General features: G+C 40.0%; 2 protein-coding genes across 3 annotated transcripts in view; one reads left to right on the top strand and one right to left on the bottom strand.

The window, feature by feature from the left end:
- Positions 1-1,632, top strand: part of rorb (RAR-related orphan receptor B) — a 77,360-nt gene extending 75,728 nt beyond the window's left edge. For both annotated transcript variants that reach the window (XM_034169800.1, XM_034169799.1), the window contains exon 10: positions 413-1,632. In XM_034169800.1, the coding sequence (XP_034025691.1) occupies positions 413-577 (165 nt within the window). In that variant the 3' untranslated portion in view covers positions 578-1,632. The remainder of the gene's footprint in view (positions 1-412) is intronic.
- A 7,771-nt stretch (positions 1,633-9,403) lies between these two features.
- The window catches only part of trpm6 (transient receptor potential cation channel, subfamily M, member 6), a 97,554-nt gene continuing 81,273 nt past the window's right edge, over positions 9,404-25,684 (bottom strand). The window contains 13 exon segments of the mRNA XM_034169798.1: positions 9,404-9,918; positions 13,400-13,512; positions 17,875-17,926; positions 18,041-18,246; positions 18,317-18,399; positions 19,961-19,995; positions 19,998-20,040; positions 20,042-20,241; positions 23,844-23,915; positions 24,285-24,335; positions 24,468-24,493; positions 24,599-24,633; positions 24,719-24,765. Coding sequence (XP_034025689.1) covers positions 9,830-9,918; positions 13,400-13,512; positions 17,875-17,926; positions 18,041-18,246; positions 18,317-18,399; positions 19,961-19,995; positions 19,998-20,040; positions 20,042-20,241; positions 23,844-23,915; positions 24,285-24,335; positions 24,468-24,493; positions 24,599-24,633; positions 24,719-24,765 — 1,052 coding nt within the window. The 3' untranslated portion in view covers positions 9,404-9,829.

The raw sequence follows: 25,684 nt of genomic DNA, 5'->3' as shown, positions 1-25,684 counted from the left end.
ATGAGTGAGTGAGTGACTCGAGACAAATGCTTTGAAATTTTTCAGTTCATTTATACTTGAAACATTAAAATCAGTGAATGAACTCTGATCGTGCTGTTTTTTAAATTTAATATTTAAAGGCTACAGGCAGTGCAGGGTCTGTATTTGCATGAGCACATAGGTTGGTTGTTGTTAAAAAAATGTATGTAGAATTTAAAATGCTGACTGCAGTGACAGTATTCCATTAATAGTGCAACATATTTGACTGTACTTCAGGGTAAATGCTCCAACTTGGTTCTTTTAGTCTCAGCTGCAGAAGATATTTTATAATGCGTGTCATATTTGATGATATATGTTGAGGCTGACTCCTACGGTCTCACAGAGCGAGACCCCTGTTCTAAATGGTTCTTGTCCTGTCCTTCTTGTCTTGCAGCTGATCAGCCGTATCCCAACGTTGTCAGCTTTGTGTACCCTCCATACAGAGGAGCTCCAGACCTTTCAGCAGCTCCACCCAGAAACCGTTAACATCCTCTTCCCTCCACTCTATAAAGAACTCTTCAACCCTGACCCCAACTCTGCCATGGCCATGCCCAAGTGACTGCCTGTGGTTCCACTGCAAAAACCAACACCAGTGGAGGACCAACACAACGTGAAGACCGCCACGTCTGACGACAGCCAACATATTGACTGTGTGGCAACCACATTTTCCACAACACCCCAAACCTCATTAAAAACTGGGGGAATGGAGACATCTGCCAGAAACTTACAGTTACCGCCAACAACACCAGGAATGTCCAGCACTTATCCCATCTGGTTCACCGATACAGTCTGAAGAATGTATATAAATGAAAGGCATCTCCTGAACTGACTGACCAGAAATGTACAGACTTTAATAATCTAGGAACAATTTTGAGATGTTGATCTTTTAAAAAATGGGTAAGTTAATTTGTGTTAACTTTCAAGATAACTTTTTTCTTCTTTTTTTAACATGATGAAATTGTGAAACTGAAGAAGCAGGATGGGGAGGAAACTGGATTTAGAAAAGCTACTGTAGATATTCTTGCAGTGCAGAGGGGATTCCAGTATTACTTCTGTTCAGCTTAGTTAGCTCTAATTTAACTATACAGTAGCCCCGTGCGGCTGATTTTACCTTGTCTATGTGCTTTATTTTATTTGATAGTTCCTTGTGTACAGAATTTGTAAAGCTAAGATTTGTAAAAGATTACTGGTTAAAACCGGAAGTCAATTTGGGTTTGTTGATGTACAGAAGCCTTGTCTGGATTTTGTTCTTATGTAAAAAAGGTACAGCATCCTTCTGATGAGAGCTTATTAAAATGTAAAGAGAGCATATGAAGGATTTACAAAGAAAATAATGGCTACTACTTTTCAACGTGAAGATATATACATAAATATTCTATTTTGCAAGGAAAATAATCTGGCAGATTTGATGTCCTATCAATCATTTGTCTATAGTCCTGCCCTACAAAAAGATGGACTGTTTTCGAACAGTCAGCCATAAAGCAACAAATCAGAAACTAGCAGAAACTCACAATAAACCTCACCTCTTCCCAACGCCTGCACCCTATTTTTATATGCTGTTTTAGGGCCTTGATGTGGGATTTACAGTAGATAGAAAAAAATTCAACAATTTAATAAAACATATTTTCCGGGGTATGTCAGTTATTTATTTATTTTTAATTAGTTTGGGAGGTCCTGCGACTTACATACTGAATACTTATTAATATTATTCATGATAAAAATAGTAATAATAATAATAATATTTTTGTATAGGGCCTTTCTAGGAATCAAAGCGCTAAAAATAAATGTCAATAATAAAAGATAAAGGCCAATAATAAAAGTACACTACAACGATGCACAAAAATCCCAAATTATAGAGCTGAAAACAGAGAAAAGTGTGACATAGTATACACCAGTGTGATTTATGTATGTTTTTTCCTCTTCAAGAGGCTTTCTTTTTTCTTATTTTTTTGCAGGTGCAATTTATACTCCATTGCAACTTATACTCCGGAAAATACAGTAGTAACAAAAAAATAAATTTAAAAAAAAAAAATCACCAATCAACCTTGAATATAAATCTTTCTGATCTTTTGTAAGATCTACACACCCTCATCCCTTCATCACTATTTGCACAATCCAGTCTATGGATGTAATTGCTCCAGCTGTCAAAGTGAAGGACCCTTTTCTTAAAAGAGCAATAAATTTCACACTGCCTTGCTGATCTGAATTGTGTCCTCTTCCTATTTTAAATCGGTTTAGCACAGGGTAGCAATTTTATCTCAAATGCACTATATTTGTATTTTTAACATTCAATATCTCTGCAGATCATCTCACAGAATACTGACTGCCAGTTGTGAAGAAAAACAGATTAACCTCCATTAATCCTCATGCCACTGAAACTGCAATATTACAATAGAAACTGTGATAGACAATCACTGTGTGACATTTGCTTTTTAAATTTTGTTTGTAATTCTTTCCATACCGTCATTTATCTGAGGACATTGTAGTTGTTTTTCTTGAGGTACAGTTGTCCCTCTCTTTTGTGATTAAGGTTTATGTTAAGGTAAATAACTGAGCATACAGTTTATATTTAAGGGGTTTCGTGTAGTTCAACATTCAGCCACTAGATGCAGCTGTATAAACCAGTAGAAGTCTTGTATAGGCCCTTAGGCCTGTTGGTGCTGGTGCTTATCTCTGGTTTCCGGAGAGCAGGTAGCTGAGTGGGTAAGGAGGTGGCCTGCTAATATTTAGGCCTGGGCTCAAATCCCACTCATGGTACCTGTCTGTGTTCTTGGACAGGACAGTTATTCTGCATTGTCTCAATCCACCCAACTGTAAATGGGTACAAGCCTTGGCTGGGGCAGTAACCTATGTCCCATCTAGGGGGAGTTGTTGACTCTCATCTACTTGACGCTACAGAATCCAGACATCTATATTTCAGTAAGTCACTTGAAATGAAGACAGATTTATCAGGTTTGTTGACTAATTACTTGACAAAATTCAAAACAATCTCAGCGAGTTCATTTTGTGCAGATTTGACATTGTGCAAATATGTCCAATCTAATCACCAGATGGGAATGTTCCATCGAAAATGTTTAGCAGGGACTTTTTTTTACTAAATGGTCCACTCAGACTACAACACATACTAGTTGACTCGAATCTAACGATATTTATGCACAATGAATGGACACCTAGAAGGATTTCCGATCTTTGAATGCTTATTGCACAGTGGTCAAAAGTACAATGTGCAGATGATTTCAGTGTATGCAAACATTAATTACTTGAAAGATTATTTTCTCCATTTGGTGACCGTGTGATCACATTAATATTGTAGCATTTGGACCAAAAAAAATTTGTCTCAAAACTCCAAAGGATAGTTCCGTTGGACTCGATGTAATCTCTGCAGTGGTGTCAAAATATTCAATGGAAATTTTGCTGGTTTTCTACGTGGCACCTTGATTGGACAGACCAAATGGAACCTATCTGAGAACTACAAATATGTTTGTTGGAAAAGCACTATCAGCAACCCATTTGCATGTTCCTCCAAAGCCCAAGATCATACCTTTGACCCCTGAACTGACCCCAGATAAGAGGCTGGTGTCTCTCTAAGACAATCACTTGCTCAATAAGGCTTGATGCACTACACAGCATCTCTCAGGGAGCAGCTCTTTTTTCTGACTTTGCATAAAGAGGGTTTAATATTTTTGCAAATTACAAAAGTTTAATTGTAAAATTGTTACTTTTTCAGATAAATGTGGCATACGGCACTGACGTATGTTAACAATGAAACCTACCCAGACAAGGCTTTGATAAGTGTGTATGACTCATGTGTGCAAAGAGCGCGAATTCACTGTCTGGATCACTTTTTGAGTGGCCGTAGCACAGAAAAAATTTTTTGTCACTGCTGTACGTCAATGTTTAATGCTTTTTTTTTTTTTTCTGCTTTGGGGATATGAAGGGCCTCCACCGCTAAGTTGTGACTACAGTGTGGACAGAAACACCGGTGCGACAGTGAATTCTCACTCTGAATGTGAAGTTTTTGTGCATGATGTTTTTGCTTTCCCTCATTAGACTGTGAATCAGTGGGGTGGGATGGGGTTGTAAGACGAGATGTGCTGGAGAGAGAACGAGTGGCATTACAACACTGTAAGTAAGATACTGTAGCAATAAGAACTGGATGCATTTACTACTGTTATGTTTGCATTGTAAGATTATTTTTTATTTTATTACTATTTACTATTATTATTGTTCTTATTATGACTACTATTCTTCTATTACTATTAGCCTATTGTTGTTCTGTTCTACTTGCATGGCGTTTCATTGCAATGAAACATTTGGAGCTTACTTGTGTTTCCTCATGATATTACGGGTTTTGTGGGTGGGTTATTGGCAGAATTGGTATCCGGGTTAGGCCAAATTTCACATCAGTTCAGTCAGTTCAAAACACGTTTTAAATAAAATGTTATTTATACACAACCTATGTTCAACCTTGTTGATTTGAAATGTTTGTTTATCCTTAAACGGTGAATGTGCGAGGTGGTCAAAGCGGTCAGTGAACTGGCCTTACTGAAACGGGTCAGAGACCTTAACCTGCAACGGGAAAGGCGACTTATCCTGAATGTCAGAGTCGTCTGTTCAGTGTGAACGGCTGAACACATTGTGCGCCTTTTCCGCTCCGTCAACACGGCAAGAAATCAAGAAACTACACCCACATTTTTCACACGTGGGTTTGAAACATGTTTTTTTTTTTTTACACCTGCAAAAACACACTCCACCTTGAACTTCCTTTTCCCTTTTCTGTGTGAATGTGTACTTGTGAGCGTGTGCGAGATCACGACAGTAAGATGTTTGCTCCACCAGTGCTTTGTATACTTCTCTTATTGCATTACACGTGCGTGCAGCATTATGACTTGTTAATTTATTCTTTAGAATGTCTTTGCATCCCAGCAAAAAGCAAATAAAACAAAATGTAGCAATCTGTAACCAAAACCTAAAAGGTACCTGGGCTACAGAACCTCTTTTACACAGGACTAATAAAAAAATAGAAAGAAAAGAGGAAAAAAACTTTTTTGTTTTCAAAGTGCCATAGTTAGGGAGGAGAAAAAGGATCGGCAGAGCGGGGAGCATAGATGCTTTATTCTATGAGTTTACTTGAGAACCAATCAAAAAAAAAAGGGGGGGGGGACTATAAGGAAAATGTGTGTTTGATGACACTGATAAAGTGTTTTTACATTTGATGCTTTTTTCTTTTGTGGTGAGAAGGGACTCTGCTGGACTCTGAACTCTAACTCTGATATAAATCCACGAACGCTGCTGCAGAAGCAATTTTGTGTGTGTGTATGTGTGTGCATGCAGCTGCACATAAACAGAACCACAGTTACATACAGGGGTTGAAGTTCAGAGCACTACAGAGCCCTGACTGAGTCCTCCTCTGACATGTACATACAATGTGAAGGTCTAATGTGATTTTGTTAAATTCTATATTTTATCGCTTTTGTAGACATTTTGTTGTGGGAAGAAAAAACAAATAAAAAAAGAGAAATTTTATCGGTGCACTACTTCCTGTTTTTTCCTGATACAAAGTGGAAGCGATTTTGGTCTGACATTATTTCATCGAGTGCTGATGTGATTAATCGATTTGATGATCAACAGAAAAAACTCATCACCAGTAAAATACAAATAGAAAATTTACAAATTTAAATGGATCCATCTACTTTTATATGTACAGATTTTCTACTTTTCTGTTTGTTTTTAATCACTATAAATTGAATGTCTTTGGATTTTGAATGTTGTTCAAAAGAAAATCCTTGAAATTAAAATAGTCAAATTTGGACCTTTGAAATCATATTTTTTAGACTTAGGAATTTATAGATGACTTGTGCTGTTTCCAAAGTATGTCTTAACTTTTTAACTAGTTCGGGGGGTCCTGTCACATATACACCAGTTTGACTTATATACTCAAAAATCAAGCATTCATTATTAATAATAACTATTTATATCATCCTTTCTCAGAAATCAAAGTGCTGAACAAAATAAACTCCAGTAATAAAAAGATCAAATGTGTTCAATGTCCCAAAATCCCAAATTACAGCCCTAATAATACAGAAAAAGGTGCAAATTATAGGGCCCCTTCACACATAGCATGAATAAGTAGGAATCAGGATGAATCATGGCAAAACAGCCTGCATGAAAACATCGAGCCGACGTCGGGAGGGACACACGGTCAGGCAGGCATGAACGATCCCTCTGCGATGGTTTCATGCACTGTTGCAGCGGGAACACAGTGGGAGCAGCTAGAGCATGTGGAACCACATGTCACAGTTGCTGTGGAAAAAAAAAAAAAAAATACATGCCACCCACGGGATTCAAACCTGCAATTTACAAAACCTGATTGCCAAACAGAAACTTTAGTACTGTGATACCGTCACTGTCCTATAAATGCCTGAAATCAACAAGGAGATAAACATATTTAAAAAAAATAAAACCAGACACCATAAAAAACACTGCATTTTATTGAATCCCTCTTGTCGAGCGAACAGTACAAGTATGAACCGTCTGTTCCTCTGTAGATGACCCATGGTCGTAGATGACCCATGGTCGCAGACGTACAGTCATGAAATGACATGAATAAAGCAGTGCACGCTTATCATGTTCACATCTGATGGCCCGGCGTGTCCAGCCAGCCCCGCGCATGTACAGCCCGACACTCGTGTGCTGTGGACGGCACACCACAGGACAGACACCACGTCATGTGGAACAGAGCTCACGTGGGTGATACGACATTCAGATCGTCCACTGCATGTTACGATCTGATGGTCCATTTCACCTGGGACAGCCTCTCAATGTGCGTGCCGTGCGCTCACTCACTGCCGCCTGTCCCAACAGCTTTATATGTTGTTATGTATGTCCCAGTGAGGACAGCAAGCAGACACACACATGTCACAGTGGACAGTTGTAAGTTCATGTCTCTCAAAACACGGTACGTGTTCCCCAGCTGGGACGTCCAGAACCACAGATCTCAACAGCTGCTGCTGTTGGCCCCTGTCAGTTCAGCACACACACCAACGTGCCACTCTGTTTCTGTGTTATGTGATAATTTTTTTTTTTTTTTTTTTTTAGTTATTTGTTATGTAATTGTGTTTGTAGGTAATGTAGTATTTATTAATACATACCCATCCTGGTTGTGGTCTCTGTGTTTTTAATGTGACACGTCATATGCAATGAGCCGTCATTTCTGTCTTTGGTCAGCAGCTGGGAGGCACCTCCCTGTGCTGTGTGCGTACAGACGTGGCTGTCTACCCTGCATGTAATCATGTCTGTACATACATATTAACATTTTATACAAGTGTGCACCCCCCCATGCCACGTTTAGGGGGAGCGGGGGAGTGCGAAACACACTTATGCCACATGTGTTTCGGTGTGAATGGTCACACAGTGTCAAGTGAGTGGTGTTCGATGTTCGTATGTGAAAAACAAAACACCCCCTCACAAAAAAATTTAAAAAACAAACACCCCCCCCCCACCCCAAAAAAAAAAAAAGTTTTCTCTACCATTGCCAGCCATTGGACCAAAACTATGGGCCACTGAGCCTCAAAATGTCAAAAAACTTCAATCTATATAAATAACCAGGAACAAGAGAATTATAGCGAACAGTTTTAATGTGTCTGTTCTTCCAGGCAGTCAGTGAGATGTGTAAATCTGTCGCTGTTATCTCCTTTTCCTGAATGTGCGCCACAATAAAAGCATTTTAATGTCATACAAGCAGTTTCATGCACTTCTACATCAAACTACTACATCAAACACATAATTCATTCAGAAATGGTGCATATGAGTGATGTAAGAGAGCTTCCTACACTCACCAATTTTGTCTTGAGTTTTTTCTTAGGTAAAAAGTTTCTGAGTCGGTCAGATCAACCCAGTCTCACGGCAGTTCATGATGACATTAGGAAAAATAAATTAATCTATGGGTTTGTGATATACTGTCACGAAAATGGGGTGTTTTTCATGACGGGGGGCACAGCATAATTTCGTGACAGGGCACTAAATGCATGGTGATGGGGGAGTCGGGGTTATGATTAGGGAAAGGGAGACACTTATGTTATGGTTATGGTTGGGAGAAGGGGGAGGATTATAAATAGTAAAATTAAAAAAATGCATCATGAAAGTGGGGCGCTTTTCGTGATGGGGCACGAAGAAGCATGAGAGTCATCAGCAATGTCTTCCAAACATATGTTTGTAGTAATTTATTGTGTATTTCAGTACAGTGAAGTAGACCTACTTTGAACCTCCCATATAAATGACATGTCATAATTATGACATTATCCTGATTAAGTCTACTATCAGAATTGTAACATTAGTCTAAATATGTCCATATAGCCCAACAATATTAATTTAAGATAAGTCTTTTAGTCATCACACAATGGGGAATGGAATGAGTAAGTCCCCGCCACCAGGGGGGTGGGGTGTCAAACCACTAAAGAGATGTTAGAACAACAGTGCCTCCATGAGGTGTACAGGGGAAGATGGGGATATATAAGCACATCTCCCGCTGGATCGCAAATTAATATGACTATATTAGGACGGAGACCTACGTATCTTTGAACCCCTCCTGTGCTTTCACACAGTCCCCACGTGGTTTAAAAAAAACTGTTTGCACATCGAGTGAATGACATTACCAACACTTGTTACTTTTTTCAGCAAGTCCCTTAATTCCACTGTTTATACTGTTATAGTGTTCTATAACACTATAACAGTGACTTGGGTGGGGCTCGTAGCCGCATATTGTTTTCTGAGGCTTTATTTATGCTGATTTGCTTGTGTCATGAATGTGCTTGGGGCCATGCACACATCACGCTCATGCCACGCACAATCTGTGTCACAGGATGAAAAGTACCAGGTTGTTCAGAAATTCCAAATTCATAGGAAAAAAAAAATGGAAGAAAAGAAAGACAAAGTTGAGAAAACACTGGCCAGGAAGCAGCAGATGACGTGCTACGTTAAACCCCACTGGACTGAATGCCATACACACACACACACATACACACAGTGGTCACATGACATGCACGTGCAACAATCACGTGGCGCGTGTGCACATCTGCACTCACTGCCAGTAAACACCATCCACCTGTACACCATGCACACATCTTCTGTGTGAAAGGGGTTGAAGTCCTGCATAGACCCTGAGGCCTGCTGGCGCAACTGACGCCAACTGAACAGTCACCCCTAAAATTCAGTCCGCCCTACCTTCACAGTGCATGGGTCATTTCAGAGCATCAGCATTGTCATTTCTAAGCGTCCTTAAAAATAAACCTTCATGGTCTACATCACTGGGCCAAAAATGACCATTCCTGGAAACCTTTTGTAACTTTAGCAAGACACACAAATCATGCAAAAAGAATTTTTTTATTTATTGTTGGGATTTCCTCAAGAGAAATACGGATTACAATTAAAATGTAAAATAGTGCAGGTAGCTTCTAAAACAGGTTGCAAAATTCATTTCTTGTGATGATGGGATTCTGTGTAATGATTTACAACCCTTTTGAAATAGATAAAACAATACTCCTCCAGCATACCATTGTCTTGACAGTCAGTATATTTTAAAATAATAATCATCATTATCATCACAAACTCTGTAGGAAATCAAGTAAATCTCATGTGTCCACTGACACACATTCAGTCAATGATAAACTCTGATCCTCTCCCGTCCTCGTTACACCTCTAAGTTATCAGGCAGACCAGATGTGTTTGGAGAAAACATGTGTACATATGGTGATACATATGTGATTGTTCCTACTTCCCAAGTCAAAGATTACACCTCAGTTTCTTTGTCTTCTCACTCTTCGTTCCCTGATGTTGGCTCTCCCTCGCTGCTGCTGCTGCTGCTGCTGCTGCTCTCGCAGATGTCTGGACGCCTCCTTAAATCTGAACACCAGAAACATCAGTAAGAGAAATGTCACTGCAAATACGCAGTCATTACCACAAGAAAGAGAACACTGACAGGTCTGGGAGGACGGCCACGCATCCGGGATGAATAATTTGGTTTGATTTGTTGGCAAAATCTTGGAGAGGACATAAGAAGAAGTGCAACGCACCTTTGAAATATCAAAACAACTGTGTCTGAATGTTTGTGTGTTTGTTTTGGAGCGTATTTCCTTTCCGAGCAGTTATCCTCTAGATGCTGCTACCGTGTCTACTCAGAGACGTTAATTAATAGCTAATCAAAGCTAATGTCTCAGCAGCACATTGCCAGCACAAAGAGATGATTAATACGTAATCAAAGGCCACGCAACACAAAGCACAAAGCAGGGCCCACCCCCCTGCCTCAAACACTACTGTTGTTATAGAAATAAACGAACACTCGCAGCTTAATTAGCTGGCTGTTGGTGTGTGTTGTCTTCATTTGAAGTTGTCAGGGTTTTTTATCTCAGAGCCAAAGCTGGTCTCCTGAGTGACGACACTGAAGTGACATACACACACAAACACACGTATACCAGTATGAAAAAAACTTGTATTCTCTATGAAATGCACATCTCACATTCACAAATAAAGAACACTTCAAGTGTTTTAACAGAAAAGTTCATGGTCAGCTGTCTTCTCTCTGTCTTGACCTGCCAACCTTGAAGGAAGTCTTAGCGTACCACTATATGTGTGGTTGACGGAGGTCAGCTCACGCAACCTGTGTGTGTCCAAAAATATAAATCGGATTATACATATATGAAATCTCCCTCTCACCCCCCACGGGGAGGGTGACATTTCTGTTCCTCAGCCTCGGGTCCTTTGAGGGTTTGGCACAGTATCTTAGCTGTTCTGAAGACCGCGCTCTGACCTCTGAGACCTCTGATGTTGTGCCTGGAATCTGCTCTTCCAGTTTGGCGGTTACAGCTCTTCTGCTCTTCTCTTCTGATATATATATATATATATATATATATATATATATATACACACACAGTAGTGTTCAGAATAATAGTAGTGCTATGTGACTAAAAAGATTAATCCAGGTTTTGAGTATATTTCTTATTGTTACATGGGAAACAAGGTACTAGTAGATTCAGCAGATTCTCACAAATCTAAGAAGACCAAGCATTCATGATATGCACACTCTTAAGGCTATGAAATTGGGCTATTAGTAAAAAAGTAGAAAAGGGTGTGTTCACAATAACAGTAGTGTGGCATTCAGTCAGTGAGTTTGTCAATTTTGTGGAACACAAAGGTGTGAATCAGGTGTCCCCTATTTAAGGATGAAGCCAGCACCTGTTGAACATGCTTTTCTCTTTGAAAGCCTGAGAATAATGGAGAAAGAAAGAAGGAGAGAAATGGAGGAATATTTTGTGGACTGATGAGAATAAAATTGTTCTTTTTGGGTCCAAGTGCCGCAGACAGTTTGTGAGACGACCCCCAAACTCTGAATTCAAGCCACAGTTCACAGTGAAGACAGTGAAGCATGGTGGTGCAAGCATCATGATATGGGCATGTTTCTCCTACTATGGTGTTGAGCCTATATATCGCATACCAGGTATCATGGATTAGTTTGGATATGTCAAAATACTTGAAGAGGTCATGTTCCTTATGCTAAAGAGGATATGCCCTTGAAATGGGTGTTTCAACAAAACAATGACCCCAAGCACACTAGTAACCAAGCAAAATCTTGGTTCCAAACCAACAAAATGAATGCCTCGCAGATGTGAAGAAATCATGAAAAACTGTGGATATACAACTAAATACTAGTTTAGTGATTCACAGGATTGCTAAAAAAGCAGTTTGAACAGAATAGTTTTGAGCTTGTAGCATCAACAGCAGATGCTACTATTACTGTGAACACCCCCTTTTCTACTTTTTATACTAATAGCCCAATTTCATAGCCTTAAGAGTGTGCATATCATGAATGCTTGGTTTTGTTGGATTTGTGAGAATCTATTGAATCTACTGGTACCTTGTTTCCCATGTAACAATAAGAAATATACTCAAAACCTGGATTAATCTTTTTAGTCACATGGCATTACTATTGTTCTGAATACTACTGTATATATATATATATATATATATATACACACACACACACACACACACAGTAAAACTCGCCTAACCCGTCATCATATAAACCGCATACTCACACTCACTGGACAAAAGCAAAAAGTCCCAATGCCTTTGTATGGTTTTCCATGTAATAAATGCATATATAACGGATTATGTATCACAGATTTTCGCTCACATTGGACAAAACACCCTGCCCCATCGCAATGCATTTCCATTAAAAACCCCTCGCATGTACTGGGACAGAGCAGTCTGGACGTGCCCAGTCGCAACAGAGGTACGAAATGAAGTTCAGCACTGACACTCGCTGATTCGAGAAAAGTGGGTACCATATTTCCTTGATGAAAAGCCCAGACGTTATTTTTTTAACCATGCTCAGACCCGAAGCCTAAATGAGGTAGGGTGTAATTCAAAGCTAGCGATTATTATTAATAAAATGCTGCTTGCTGCCTACACTGTAAAATGGTGTTAAATTTCACACATATCCCCAGGTGTGACAAACAAAAGACAACCACTTTAGATCCTATCCCTCTGCGCGGCTGTGAACCCTCTCCAGAGCCAGGTCGAAATGACAGAAACCACAAGGACTGTAATTGCACTTTTCTGGTTTGACCCCTTCCTCTCCTGTCATATTTTAAAACTTTTTGCAGTGGGCACGCTGATTATATTTCAATTATGAATCAAATAGAGGAACATTTTAGCAGAAAAGTCCGCAAGTATGACCAACTTTACAACACAGAGTCTAAAAACAACACAGACCTGCAATTCATGGAGGGAAATTGTATGTACTGTAACGTTGGTTTGGAGGTTGACAATTGTATAAAGAAGTGGAGCTCGTTGAGGGACAAACTGATCCCGAAAAAGCCACTGTTCCTGCAGTAAATTACATTAAGACACCCACCAACGTGACGGAGAACTTTATAATCATTGCATGGCCATGGAGATATGGAGTTGTAGAAGCATAATTCAGGCTTTAGGATTTTCAGGTACCACTCCGTAGCAGACTTAGAAAAAAAGAGTGACTCCACTAAATGTAATCTTATTAATGCACATAATGCCCGGCAGTTATTTAAGGCAGGTGTTGATTTTTTTCAGATGAAGTTTTGAGCCGGCCATTAAATGAGGCAGGTCCTTATTCAAGGTCGGGTGTTTAATCAAGGAAATGCGTAAGCCTAATTGGTGCTGGGGATTCCCTGTAGATCATTTGCGCCTCCTGATGTAACTAATATTGTTAGATACATATAGTGGATTTTGATTTTAACAGAAAAAATTCGGTGGTCTACCTGAATCCATCATATGTAAGTTTTACAGTGTATATATACGTATACTGTACATACGATATTGTACAGATGTGGTCCAAGTGTTTTCTGACCTGGCAGCCCGAGTCTGTGGCAGCAATCATTACAAGTGTGTTTCAGCAGGAAGGCACTGATGGCAGCATCTCCCAGGTTATCAGGACCAAACTGCATCTCACCCCTGGTGACACTGCAAGAGTTCCAAACTGCATTACAGTCAAGCCAAGAAAAAATGCCCTATTTGTTTTATCTTTTTATAATATGCGCATATTTGAGATTAGTTAGGGACTTCTGAACCCTAAACCAGAGGCTGCAGTGGGTATGCGATGCCATCCTACTATAATCTGTATTTAGATTTGTTTTAAACACATTGACATAGCACTTTTAACTAAAGTAACTAAAGTAAGTTTCTTTGGCTTCTCCCTTTTTTCACTCAGGGTCATCACATCAGATCCAAGAGGAACCTACATGCTGATTTTGGTGCATGTTTTAAAACAAACTACATAATTTCTCAAAGGCATCACATGAGAAAGCCCGCTGGCCATTGGAGCCTATCAACACATTTTTCCAGAGAATGCTAATTTCACAAAGCCTCGAGGAAAAATAAACTGATTTCAAAACTTTCTGTCTTCAGCATTTTTTCTTTGCCAAATTAAGTGCAGCGGTGGGCAGAGTTCAGCTAATCTGATAACAGATCATTATTGAAGCTAATATTTTTACTAGCGGATTAGCTTTTCAGATAAGTTTTAAAACCGTCATTGGACCAATTATCTTCCAATAAATTTAGTTCCAATAACTTTCAGTCTTATAACTTTTTTTTTGCTGGTAAAGTGAGCAAAGTTCAACGGTCAAAAAATATTTTTAAACCCTAAAATCAAACATTTTAGTCCGTCTGTTGTGTGTTTGTTGCAGACTGGCTGCCTGTTGCTTGCTGTTGATGTCATCATTAAGCGCAAAATGTGATTGGCCGGTCGACGCAGGGAGCATTGTGGGTAGTACCGTTCCAGTTCACTTTGGATGTTACAGTGAGTGAGTCCGCTCAACACAAAAACAAAATGGACTAATTTTAACATTATTTTATTTTTATTTTTTGTGGCTGTAATTTAATCGCCAAGACTCGTGGGGGAGAGGAGCTCTCACAGCGCAGCTGTGTGTACAGAAGGACTTGTCTTCACGTTTAGACACTACTGTTTTGGATTAAAAAAAAGGACGCTTTATGTGAATTATTTATTCAGATGAGTCCCAGGTAAGAAATTATATTTACTATGTAAATCAATGCATTAATGGACGTATTTCAGTTGTTTAAGCCGGAGAGTTCAAAGCATGTGAAAAAAGCAGCAGCTTTTTCGTTCGTAATGACAGTGTATCTAGTATATCACACTAGACGTGTGGCACAGTTGAAACTATTCAAGACACACAAGTAATATTATTTCCAGTCTACTACATTTGCGTTTTTGGCCTTAATTTTTGTTCACAATGTGTCAAAAGGTAGAAATTGAATGAAGTATAAAGTTTAAATTTTGTGTCTTTCGTAGACCAAATGAGTCACCATGAAAAGTTACTTACCATATAAATCAATTTTCCTTTTTTGATTCTTATAAATATGGAGAAATGAAATAGTTACACTTAATCAATGGTGGGCACAGCTAACCAAAAAGTTATCTTTGATAACAATTAATCTGATAACTGGAAAGTTATCTTTTATGATGCTAAACCAATGTCGTTGTTGTTCATTCGGCTGCCCCCGGTTTTGTTCGGGGTCGGCACAGCGGATAGAGCCAGCTCCGCATTAGTAATTGGCACAAGTTTTACGCCGGATGTCCTTCCTGACGCAACTCCACTTTTACCTGGAGAAACACACACAGCCGCTGGTGTTCCAAAGAGGTCTCCCATTCAAGTACTAACCAGGTCCCGCACTGCTTAGCTTCTGAGATCTGACGGGATCAGGCTGACACAGAGCAGATCGGATGCTATGATGCTAAACCAATAAACTGCTAAAAAATGTATCTTTATTACAGACAACTGATAACTTTTAGTACTGATTCAGATGTGGCCACATCAGATTACACTGTCAGCTTCTGATTAGTTTCACTTTCGCTTTTTGCTGCTGGGTAAATTCAAGGATCACAAACACATAAGAATGCATGAAAAATGAATGAATAAAAAATATATAACCCCAAACACTGTCATCATCTTTCAAAAGCAGTAAAGCACAGTATTAGAAGTCAGTTTATCTCAGTATTACTCAACAAAAATATAAACGCAACACTTTTGGTTTTGCTCACATTTTGTATGAGATGAACTCAAAGATCTAAAACTTTTTCCACATACACAATATCACCATTTCCCTCAAATATTATTCACAAACCAGTCTAAATCTGTGATAGTGAGCACTTCTCCTTTGCTGAGATAATCCATCCCACCTCACAGGTGTGCCATATCAGGATGCTGATTAGACACCATGATTAGTGCACAGGTGTGCCTTAGACTGTCCACAATAAAGGCCACTCTGAAAGGTGCAGTTTTGTTTTATTGGGGGATACCAGTCAGTATCTGGTGTGACCACCATTTGCCTCATGCAGTGCAACACATCTCCTTCGCATAGAGTTGATCAGGTTGTCAATTGTGGCCTGTGGAATGTTGGTCCACTCCTCTTCAATGGCTGTGTGAAGTTGCTGGATATTGGCAGGAACTGGTACACGCTGTCGTATACGCCGGTCCAGAGCATCCCAAACATGCTCAATGGGTGACATGTCCGGTGAGTATGCCGGCCATGCAAGAACTGGGACATTTTCAGCTTCCAAGAATTGTGTACAGATCCTTGCAACATGGGGCCGTGCATTATCCTGCTGCAACATGAGGTGATGTTCTTGGATGTATGGCACAATAATGGGCCTCAGGATCTCGTCACGGTATCTCTGTGCATTCAAAATGCCATCAATAAAATGCACCTCTGTTCTTCGTCCATAACAGACGCCTGCCCATACCATAACCCCACTGCCACCATGCGCCACTCGATCCACAACATTGACATCAGAAAACCGTTCACCCACACTACGCCACACACGCTGTCTGCCATCTGCCCTGGACAGTGTGAACCGGGATTCATCCGTGAAGAGAACACCTCTCCAATGTGCCAAACGCCAGCGAATGTGAGCATTTGCCCACTCAAGTCGGTTACGACGACGAACTAGAGTCAGGTCGAGACCCCAATGAGGACAACGAGCATGCAGATGAGCTTCCTTCTGACAGTTTGTGCAGATTTTCTTTGGTTATGCAAACCAATTGTTTCAGCAGCTGTCCGAGTGGCTGGTCTCAGATGATCTTGGAGGTGAACATGCTGGATGTGGAGGTCCTGGGCTGGTGTGGTTACACGTGGTCTGCGGTTGTGAGGCTGGTTGGATGTACTGCCAAATTCTCTGAAACGCCTTTGGAGACGGCTTATGGTAGAGAAATGAACATTCAATACACGAGCAACAGCTCTGGTTGACATATTCCTGCTGTCAGCATGCCAATTGCACGCTCCCTCAAATCTTGTGACATCTGTGGCATTGTGCTGTGTGATAAAACTGCACCTTTCAGAGTGGCCTTTTATTGTGGGCAGTCTAAGGCACACCTGTGCACTAATCATGGTGTCTAATCAGCATCTTGATATGGCACACCTGTGAGGTGGGATGGATTATCTCAGCAAAGGAGAAGTGCTCACTATCACAGATTTAGACTGGTTTGTGAACAATATTTGAGGGAAATGGTGATATTGTGTATGTGGAAAAGGTTTTAGATCTTTGAGTTCATCTCATACAAAATGGGAGCAAAACCAAAAGTGTTGCGTTTATATTTTTGTTGAGTATAATTGGGTCTAGGCTCTTACATGTCAACAGTAGGTGTCATTAAACACCCATGAAAAGAGAATATTCCCACATGATGAGTCCCATCCCTCAAACAAGTTTATAGTGCTTATAGTGTGGAGAGAGACAGTGGTCATCCTGAAAAGAAAGCAGCTCAAATGTCAGAAAAGTTATCCAGCTAACTGATACCAAGTTATGATGTAGACTTTAAACTTGTGAAGATAAACGTAGCAGAGGAACCATACAACTCTCAAGCAACCAAGAAATACATCATGAGAGTTTGATGTTGTAGACAGTGAGCACAAAAAAAAAGACAATCTTAAACATACTACTAGTCAGATCCTAAAAATGGAAGTGTGACAGTATGTGGTTGGAAAAGATATGAGGGGCTGCCCGTAAAAAGTTTTTTGATCACCATTATTTGCAAATAAAAGCATTTTCTGTATAAAGATTTGGTTTTCAGAAAGTCTGTGTCCAAAGATATGTTGGACTGGGTCATAGTATGAACAGGGTCATGTTATATTAGGAACAAAATGATAATAAATAAATCAAGAATACTGGCACTCCTCCATCAGCCTTTCAGAAAAAAAATCAAAAGCTGTAAAGTTCATGCACTCACAAATTTTTCATATAATATTTTGAAGTCAGACATGAAAGGCATTTCTATCTGTAGGCCATATAACCTAAGAAAATTGTCACTCTACCTCTGATTATCAGCCATAATGACAGTGGGATCAGTCAGCTCATCACCCACTCCTGTTCAGAACGGAGGGAATAAATACAGAACAGAAAGATAAATACAAATTCATAATCATCACCAACAATCGTTTCTAACATCTACAAACATGGGTGTGCAAAACACACACACACCTTGCATATCCAGCACCAGTAGCTCTTTGTGCGAGTACTCATAGGTCCAGTGGGAGAAAGCTAGCAGCATTTCTTCAAGTAAACAGCAGGGGGTGATCTCTTCCCCTGTGTTGTTGTTGTACTTCCTGAAGTCACCAGTCATGTTTCTCTCAATGGTTAGCCACTGCCCATTTGAATTCCAGAGGATCAGGGAGACATCGAGAAACCTGGTGGAATCAAAAGACATTAGTGCTTGTAGACACACAAATTGAAGCAGATAAGATAAGACGTGCACACCTTGGAGAGTAGTGCAGGTCGCATGGTTTAAGCTGATTAAACACCTGCATCAGCTTCTGGGCTGCTCTCTGCTGCTGGATCTCCTTTATAGACATTAAACAGAGGTTGGTCATGCCTTTAAATCTTCAGATCATTTATTTATACCAAAACAGGTGTTAAGTTGCTGTCTCACAATCTCTAACTGATCCAGTCCTATCAACATCACTTACATGATGTTGGTTTATGCACTACACAGTGATCAAATAAGCATGTTCATGCTACTCTACAGCCCTGATCAGGATTACTGTCACCTCTGAATCTTAAGTGCAGAATTTACTATATGGACAGAAATAAATTCAAATGAACCAATTTTGAGGGCAGCATGGTGGCTTGGTGGTTAGCACTGTTGCCTCACAGCGAGAAGGTCATGGGTTCAATTCCGGTGGCCTTTCTGTGTGGAGTTTGAATGTTCTCCCCGTGTTTGCGTGGGTTTCCTCTGGGTGCTCCGGTTTCCTCCCACATCCAAAGAAATGTGGGTTAGGTGGACTGGACTCTTTGAAATTGTCCTTAGGTGTGTGTGTGTGTGTCTGTGTTTGTTTGTCTGTTTGTGGCCCTGCAACAGACTGGCGTCCTGTCCTGGGTGTACCCCGCCTCGCGCCCTATGACTGCTGGGATAGGCTCCAGCCCCCTGCGACCCTTAATTGGACTAAGCGATAGAAGACGAATGAATGAATGAATGAACCAATTTTGAATAATCAGAATATGTAATAATAAAATTATCAAAGTTACTGAACAACAACAAATGTTTTTCAGATACTGAACAGACTCCAGTTCCGCTTCAGTGAGATAATAGCCTTAGGAATCAAAATCTGGTGAAAGACCAACATCGTGAATGAAAGAGAACAGCACCACCTAAAGTAGATCAGCCTTTATTCTGTTGTTTCTTGTTAACCGTGCAAGTGTTCAATTATTCCTGCTTGTAAATTGCATAATTTTTCCACATTTGCACTTGGCTACTAACAAAAGGATTGTTATTATGGTTTTTAAATAATGAATTTAATTCTATCTATTCTGCACTATATGAGGGGGCTGTATGTAGTAGGTCAGGGGTGGCCAGGTTCGGTCCTCGAGAGCCACCTTCCTGACACTCTTAGTTTGTCTCCCTGCTCCAACACACCTGAATCCAATGAAAGGCTCATTAAAAGTCTGATGAGTCTTTCATTGGATTCAGGTGTGTTGGAGCAGGGAGACAACTAAGAGTGTCAGGAATAGGCCACCCCTGTAGTAGGTACTTGAAATTTGCTTAAAATGCATATTCCCACATTTACTACAAATTCTGTTGCCCTCCCACAAAATAATCATGCCTGCACAGAGACTCAAAGGAAAAAAGATCTGAAGCCACCACTACATGGGAAGCAAGTGATGGCAGTGTAGAAAATGACACAATAATGATGTCAAGGAACAAATCTTGAGGGATCTTTAAACTGACTTTGTGGTGCGGTTAAAACATTCAGAAAGTTGATTCACTGTGGTATTCCCAGGCATTTGTCATTTCATGAGCTGTATGACTGTTGCTGAGATATATCATCAACAACTATCATTTATTCCTGGTTGGATCAGCAGAATGACTGCAAACTGAGATTTGTAATTTCTTGGTAAAATTACCCTTAAACAAAGCTGAAGTGATGTGCTGCCATGGAATACTTCTGCCAAGCACAAACCACTTCTGGCCTGAAGGCTTGACTATGTACACCAAACAGGTCTGAGCACCTCTTGTTCAGCCCAAGTACACAGCACCCTGCAGCCTTGGCATAGACCCCCGTCCAGAGAGCCCTCTTCACTGGAGAGGGGCTGCAGCAGGGCCGACAGACCTTGTGAGGACCAGGACGACACTGCACTTGGGCTGCCGTCGGATTGAGGTATTTCCTCAAGACAGTACACGCTCACTCTTCACCTCCTAACAGAAAGTGTGGCCAGTTGTATGCAGAGAATTACACAACAGGTCGAGACCTGAAGATTTCCTTCCAGCAGCGATAAGGTCATAAACAAAACATGAGCAGGTCTAAAGTAAGCCTGAATCCAATTTTGACCTAATTAGTACCACCAAGGTGACTCTACAACACTTACCAATCCAGCTTCAGTGTACCGTGGCCAACACCAAAATGCATGACACTGGTCCCAGAGTTGTAGCTGTAGCCAGGCAGGAGTCAATGTAGGATAACACAAGCGTCAAATTAAAAAACGCTCCCATCATAGCAAAACACCCAATTATTTGTCTAATTCTAAGGATTACAAAATGGATTAGATTGGAGGATCTATGACTGAAAGTTAAGGAGTTATGGAGTAAAAAAAAGGTAACCCAATTTTGTAAAAGGTGACAGAAATTGTTTGAGCTCACAGAATTAAAATAGTTTTGAATGCTTGGTTTGCAAAATAACAAACAAACAAGTTCAATGTCCACTGGATTCCATGACATATTTTGCCATGTAATGAGATAACTAAGCACAACAAATGGTGCAGACTTTTTAAATCCTGTTAGGTCAAACCGATAATTTTCCATCACCTTTTACAAAGTTCACAGTAACTTATATTTTTGCCCCTGTGAAAACTGCAATGGATCTCTGTCAGTATTTTTGCAATTTTTTTCTCCATACCGCAGTCACAGATATTCCAAACTGTACTTTTTTTGTTCTGGTCCATTGTCTGTATTCTTTGGTTTTATCTCTGTGTTTGATTATTACGTCTGCCAAGGACGTAATAAAATCATCGCGTTTATTTATTTGTCTGTTAGCAGGTTACGTCAAAACTACTGTATGGATTTTGACCATAGATACATATTAGGCCATGGAGAATCCATTAAATTGTGGGAGGTGATCCAGGTCCTGGATCAAGTTTCACTTTATATAGGCTTTGAAGGTTACGTCAAAACGACTTCACAATTCTCACCAATCTGCACCACAGATAGATATTAGGGCATGGAAGACTCCACTGCATTTTGGAGGTGATCCAGATTCAGATTGGCGGACATCAGAAATTCTAATTGCTCTCGTTTTCTCATGTGTTGTTTGGTGTTTTCCTCCCACAGTGGCTGTTCCTGGTATTGTTATTTGATGTGTGTCTTGTTCATTCTTTATAAATTCAATTCTGGTTTCTGTGTCTCCACACGTCTGCATTAATGGACTAGTGTCTATGTAAGCATGTTCAGAAAGCCTATAGTTTGTCTAGATTCCATCTCTCAAAATTCTTGAAAGGGTAGTTGTAAAACAGCTAACTGATCATCTGCAGAGGAATGGTCTATTTGAAGAGTTTCAGTCAGGTTTTAGAATTCATCATAGTACAGAAACAGCATTAGTGAAGGTTACAAATGATCTTCTTTTGGCCTCAGACAGTGGACTCATCACTATGCTTGTCCTGTTAGACCTCAGTGCTGTTGACCATAAAATTTTATTACAGAGATTAGAGCATGCCATAGGTATTAAAGGCACTGCGCTGTGGTGGTTTGAATCATATTTTTCTAATAGATTACAATTTGTTCATGTAAATGGGGAATCTTCTTCACAGACTAAGGTTAATTAAGGAGTTCCACAAGGTTCTGTGCTAGGAAAAATTTTATTCACTTTATACATGCTTCCCTTAGGCAGTATTATTAGACAGCATTGCTTAAATTTTCAATGTTACGCAGATGATACCCAGCTTTATCTATCCATGAAGCCAGAGGACACACACCAATTAGCTAAACTGCAGGATTGTCTTACAGACATAAAGACATGGATGACCTCTAATTTCCTGCTTTTAAACTCAGATAAAACTGAAGTTATTGTACTTGGCCCCACAAATCTTAGAAACATGGTGTCTAACCAGATCCTTACTCTGGATGGCATTACCCTGACCTCTAGTAATACTGTGAGAAATCTTGGAGTCATTTTTGATCAGGATATGTCCTTCAATGCGCATATTAAGCAAATATGTAGGACTGCTTTTTTGCATTTGCGCAATATCTCTAAATTAGAAAGGTCTTGTCTCAGAGTGATGCTGAAAAGCTAATTCATGCATTTATTTCTTCTAGGCTGGACTATTGTAATTCATTATTATCAGGTTGTCCTAAAAGTTCCTGAAAAGCCTTCAGTTAATTCAAAATGCTGCAGCTAGAGTACTGACAGAGACTAGAAGGAGAGAGCATATTTCACCCATATTGGCCTCTCTTCATTGGCTTCCTGTTAATTCTAGAATAGAATTAAAATTCTTCTTCTTACTTATAAGGTTTTGAATAATCAGGTCCCATCTTATCTTAGGGACTCATAGTACCATATCACCCCAATAGAGCGCTTCGCTCTCAGACTGCAGGCTTACTTGTAGTTCCTAGGGTTTTTAAGAGTAGAATGGGAGGCAGAGCCTTCAGCTTTCAGGCTCCTCTCCTGTGGAACCAGCTCCCAATCAGATCAGGGAGACAGACACCCTCTCTACTTTTAAGATTAGGCTTAAAACTTTCCTTTTTGCTAAAGCTTATAGTTAGGGCTGGATCAGGTGACCCTGAACCATCCCTTAGTTATGCTGCTATAGACTTAGACTGCTGGGGGGTTCCCATGATGCACTGGGTGTTTCTTTCTCTTTTTGCTCTGTATGCACCACTCTGCATTTAATCATTAGTGATTGATCTCTGCTCCCCTCCACAGCATGTCTTTTTCCAGGTTCTCTCCCTCAGCCCCAACCAGTCCCAGCAGAAGACTGCCCCTCCCTGAGCCTGGTTCTGCTGGAGGTTTTTTCCTGTTAAAAGGGAGTTTTTCCTTCCCAGTGTCGCCAAGTGCTTGCTCACAGGGGGTCGTTTTGACCGTTGGGGTTTTTCCGTAATTATTGTATGGCTTTGCCTTACAATATAAAGCGCCTTGGGTCAACTGTTTGTTGTGATTTGGTGCTATATAAATAAAATTGATTTGATTTGATTCCATCCAGCTTTCTCACGTTTCATTCCCAGTGCTTTAGCCATGTTTTGATTCCCTCTTTCCTGACCTTGCCACTGTTTTTGACCTCCAGAGTTTTTACCTGCCACTTAAAGGATTTGTTTGCAGCATTTGTCTGTGTATCAACCATACCCTGCTTTTGGACAATCCTTTTTGCTCTCTCCTTTCATAGACTGTTGCCGTGTGGAACTTATCACTTGTGTGCCATACCTCTGTCTAGATTATCACTATGTTTTTGTCCACTGTTACAAACTACTGATAATTACCATCTCTAGGATAATAAAACCAGTTTTACCGTCATTCCTTGTGGTTCTCTGCAAAGAGGTCCTCATCAGTCTTGCAATTACAGCATCTTCATGATCAGAAAAAACAATGTGATATATTTTTCAATACAATTCTTGCATTTATAAATTTTGACTCCTGTGTAATCCTTCATTGACTGTTACCTGGATATCACTACCATTCTAGAATGGATTATCATCCTTTTTTCTGGATGTTTTGGTATGCTGATGCTGGATTATAAATACTGTTTAGTGACTGAAGTGACTAAACCTTCTCAGCCTATGTACTAATAGCAATGGCAACAAAACTCTGACCAAGAATGGAAACTGGTGTGAAAAGGATAGTCTGAGCCAGTCTCATCAGATTGTTTCTCTCCATAGCTGTAAAAACACAAACACAACACAATGAAACATTCCAGGTGGCAATATACTACAAAGGCAAAATATACATTGCATAGTATACTATACATCCTGTATCCCAGAAAAAAAAAAACAGTTTACACAACATGTATCACTATACAGCACTAAACAGCTTTCAGTGATACAGTATTATGAACAACTTCTGATTTGATGACATTACTAATCCTTCCCTGCTAAAATGATAAACTTAATTTTTAAAAATTGATTTGTTAGAAAACAATAAAAACATATAAAAACCAAATGAAATAAGTACTTTTTAAAGGTACTGTAAGATTTGTTTTTACTAACAGACTGAGTAGGATTGAACCACTAATTTTCTTTTTTTAATACCTGAACAGTGTAGGTACAGATTATCAGCAGACTGGAAAGGTGAGCACTTCACTAAAAGAAACAAAATGTGGGACAGGTAATACTCAAAAACGGATCAAATCAACTTAATGTGTCAATGAGCTGTATGAGGCAAAATTATATTAAAAGCAAATTAACACAAATTATCTTTATGTTCATAAACACCTTCAGTGCCAATATTGCTTTGCAATCTGTAACAGAGACACAAGGTAAATAATGTTAACTAATTTTGACAATACACAGTTTAGAGTGTTTTGAAATTCATCTCAAACAGGGCAGAAGAAAGACAGACTTACAAGGACCTGCGGCTGAGAGATTTAGCCCAGAAATCCTGTAACAAGGTCAGAATATGTCCAGTCACATAACACATTAAATATTTTTTTCAAGCTGTCTTTGCTAACTTACCATATACTTACATGATGGGTCAACACTTGATTCTGCAATAAACCAGTTTGTTCCAAATCTGAAAAAATAGATATGATCATTTTTTTTCTTTTAAGGTCATAAAAAGGATTTTCTTCAACATCACTGTAGTTTTATTCATTATGACCCCGTCACACATAACACGATTGAGGCTGAATAGAGCACGAAGGAGGATTTGCATGGCAGTCGTGAAAAATCGGAGCCGCCTCAAACGCCTTGTACAGCAGTCGGCACAACTATTCAGTCACAGCACATGCACTCCACATTTGTGTTGCACTCGTGCTGGAAACCCAATCAAATGGCATCAAGATGAGGTCCTACTGCCATTTGATCGTGGTCGCAACATTCGTACAGCAGGTTGTACACAGGTCGGACCATTTGGACCATGGTCGAGGGGCTGCAAGACATGATTGGCAACATCGCAACCTGGCCGAATGTGGTGAACAAGCTAGCCCTCACACCAGCAGCCGAATGAGGGCGAAAGGCGCCGAATGGCCATTTGACCCATGCTCAGTCAGAATCGAGGTGCCACCCACGAACTTCCAACAGCAGTCACTGGGCACTTAGAAAATGCAGGGCCATTCACACGGCCAGCATCAGTCTAGACCGCAGGACACCACTTTCAAGCTGCAGTCCACGTGGCAAAAGCTCAAAGGGCGATCAGTGTGTCGTGTCCACCCCGAGCAACACAACTGGCATGCGAGTGTGTCACCACCACCCCCCCCCCACCCCCCAGCAGCACGAATGGCATTCGAATATGTCATGCCCCCCCCCTCCGAGCAACAGAATGGCATGCAAGTGTGTGCCAGTTTCTGCAATAATTATGTTACCTATACATAGGTAACAAAATTATTATGCAATTCAAACAATATACTTTATGTATTTTAAATAAATGCTGTCAGTATTATTGATTTAGAGTAATTATATGTTATTAATACTAAATACATAAAGCTGAGGAT

Source organism: Thalassophryne amazonica, chromosome 5 (assembly GCF_902500255.1).
Source record: "Thalassophryne amazonica chromosome 5, fThaAma1.1, whole genome shotgun sequence".
NCBI classification, from domain to species: domain Eukaryota; kingdom Metazoa; phylum Chordata; class Actinopteri; order Batrachoidiformes; family Batrachoididae; genus Thalassophryne; species Thalassophryne amazonica.
Note: the sequence above shows the minus strand (reverse complement) of the source record. Positions and strands in the feature narration are given on the sequence as shown.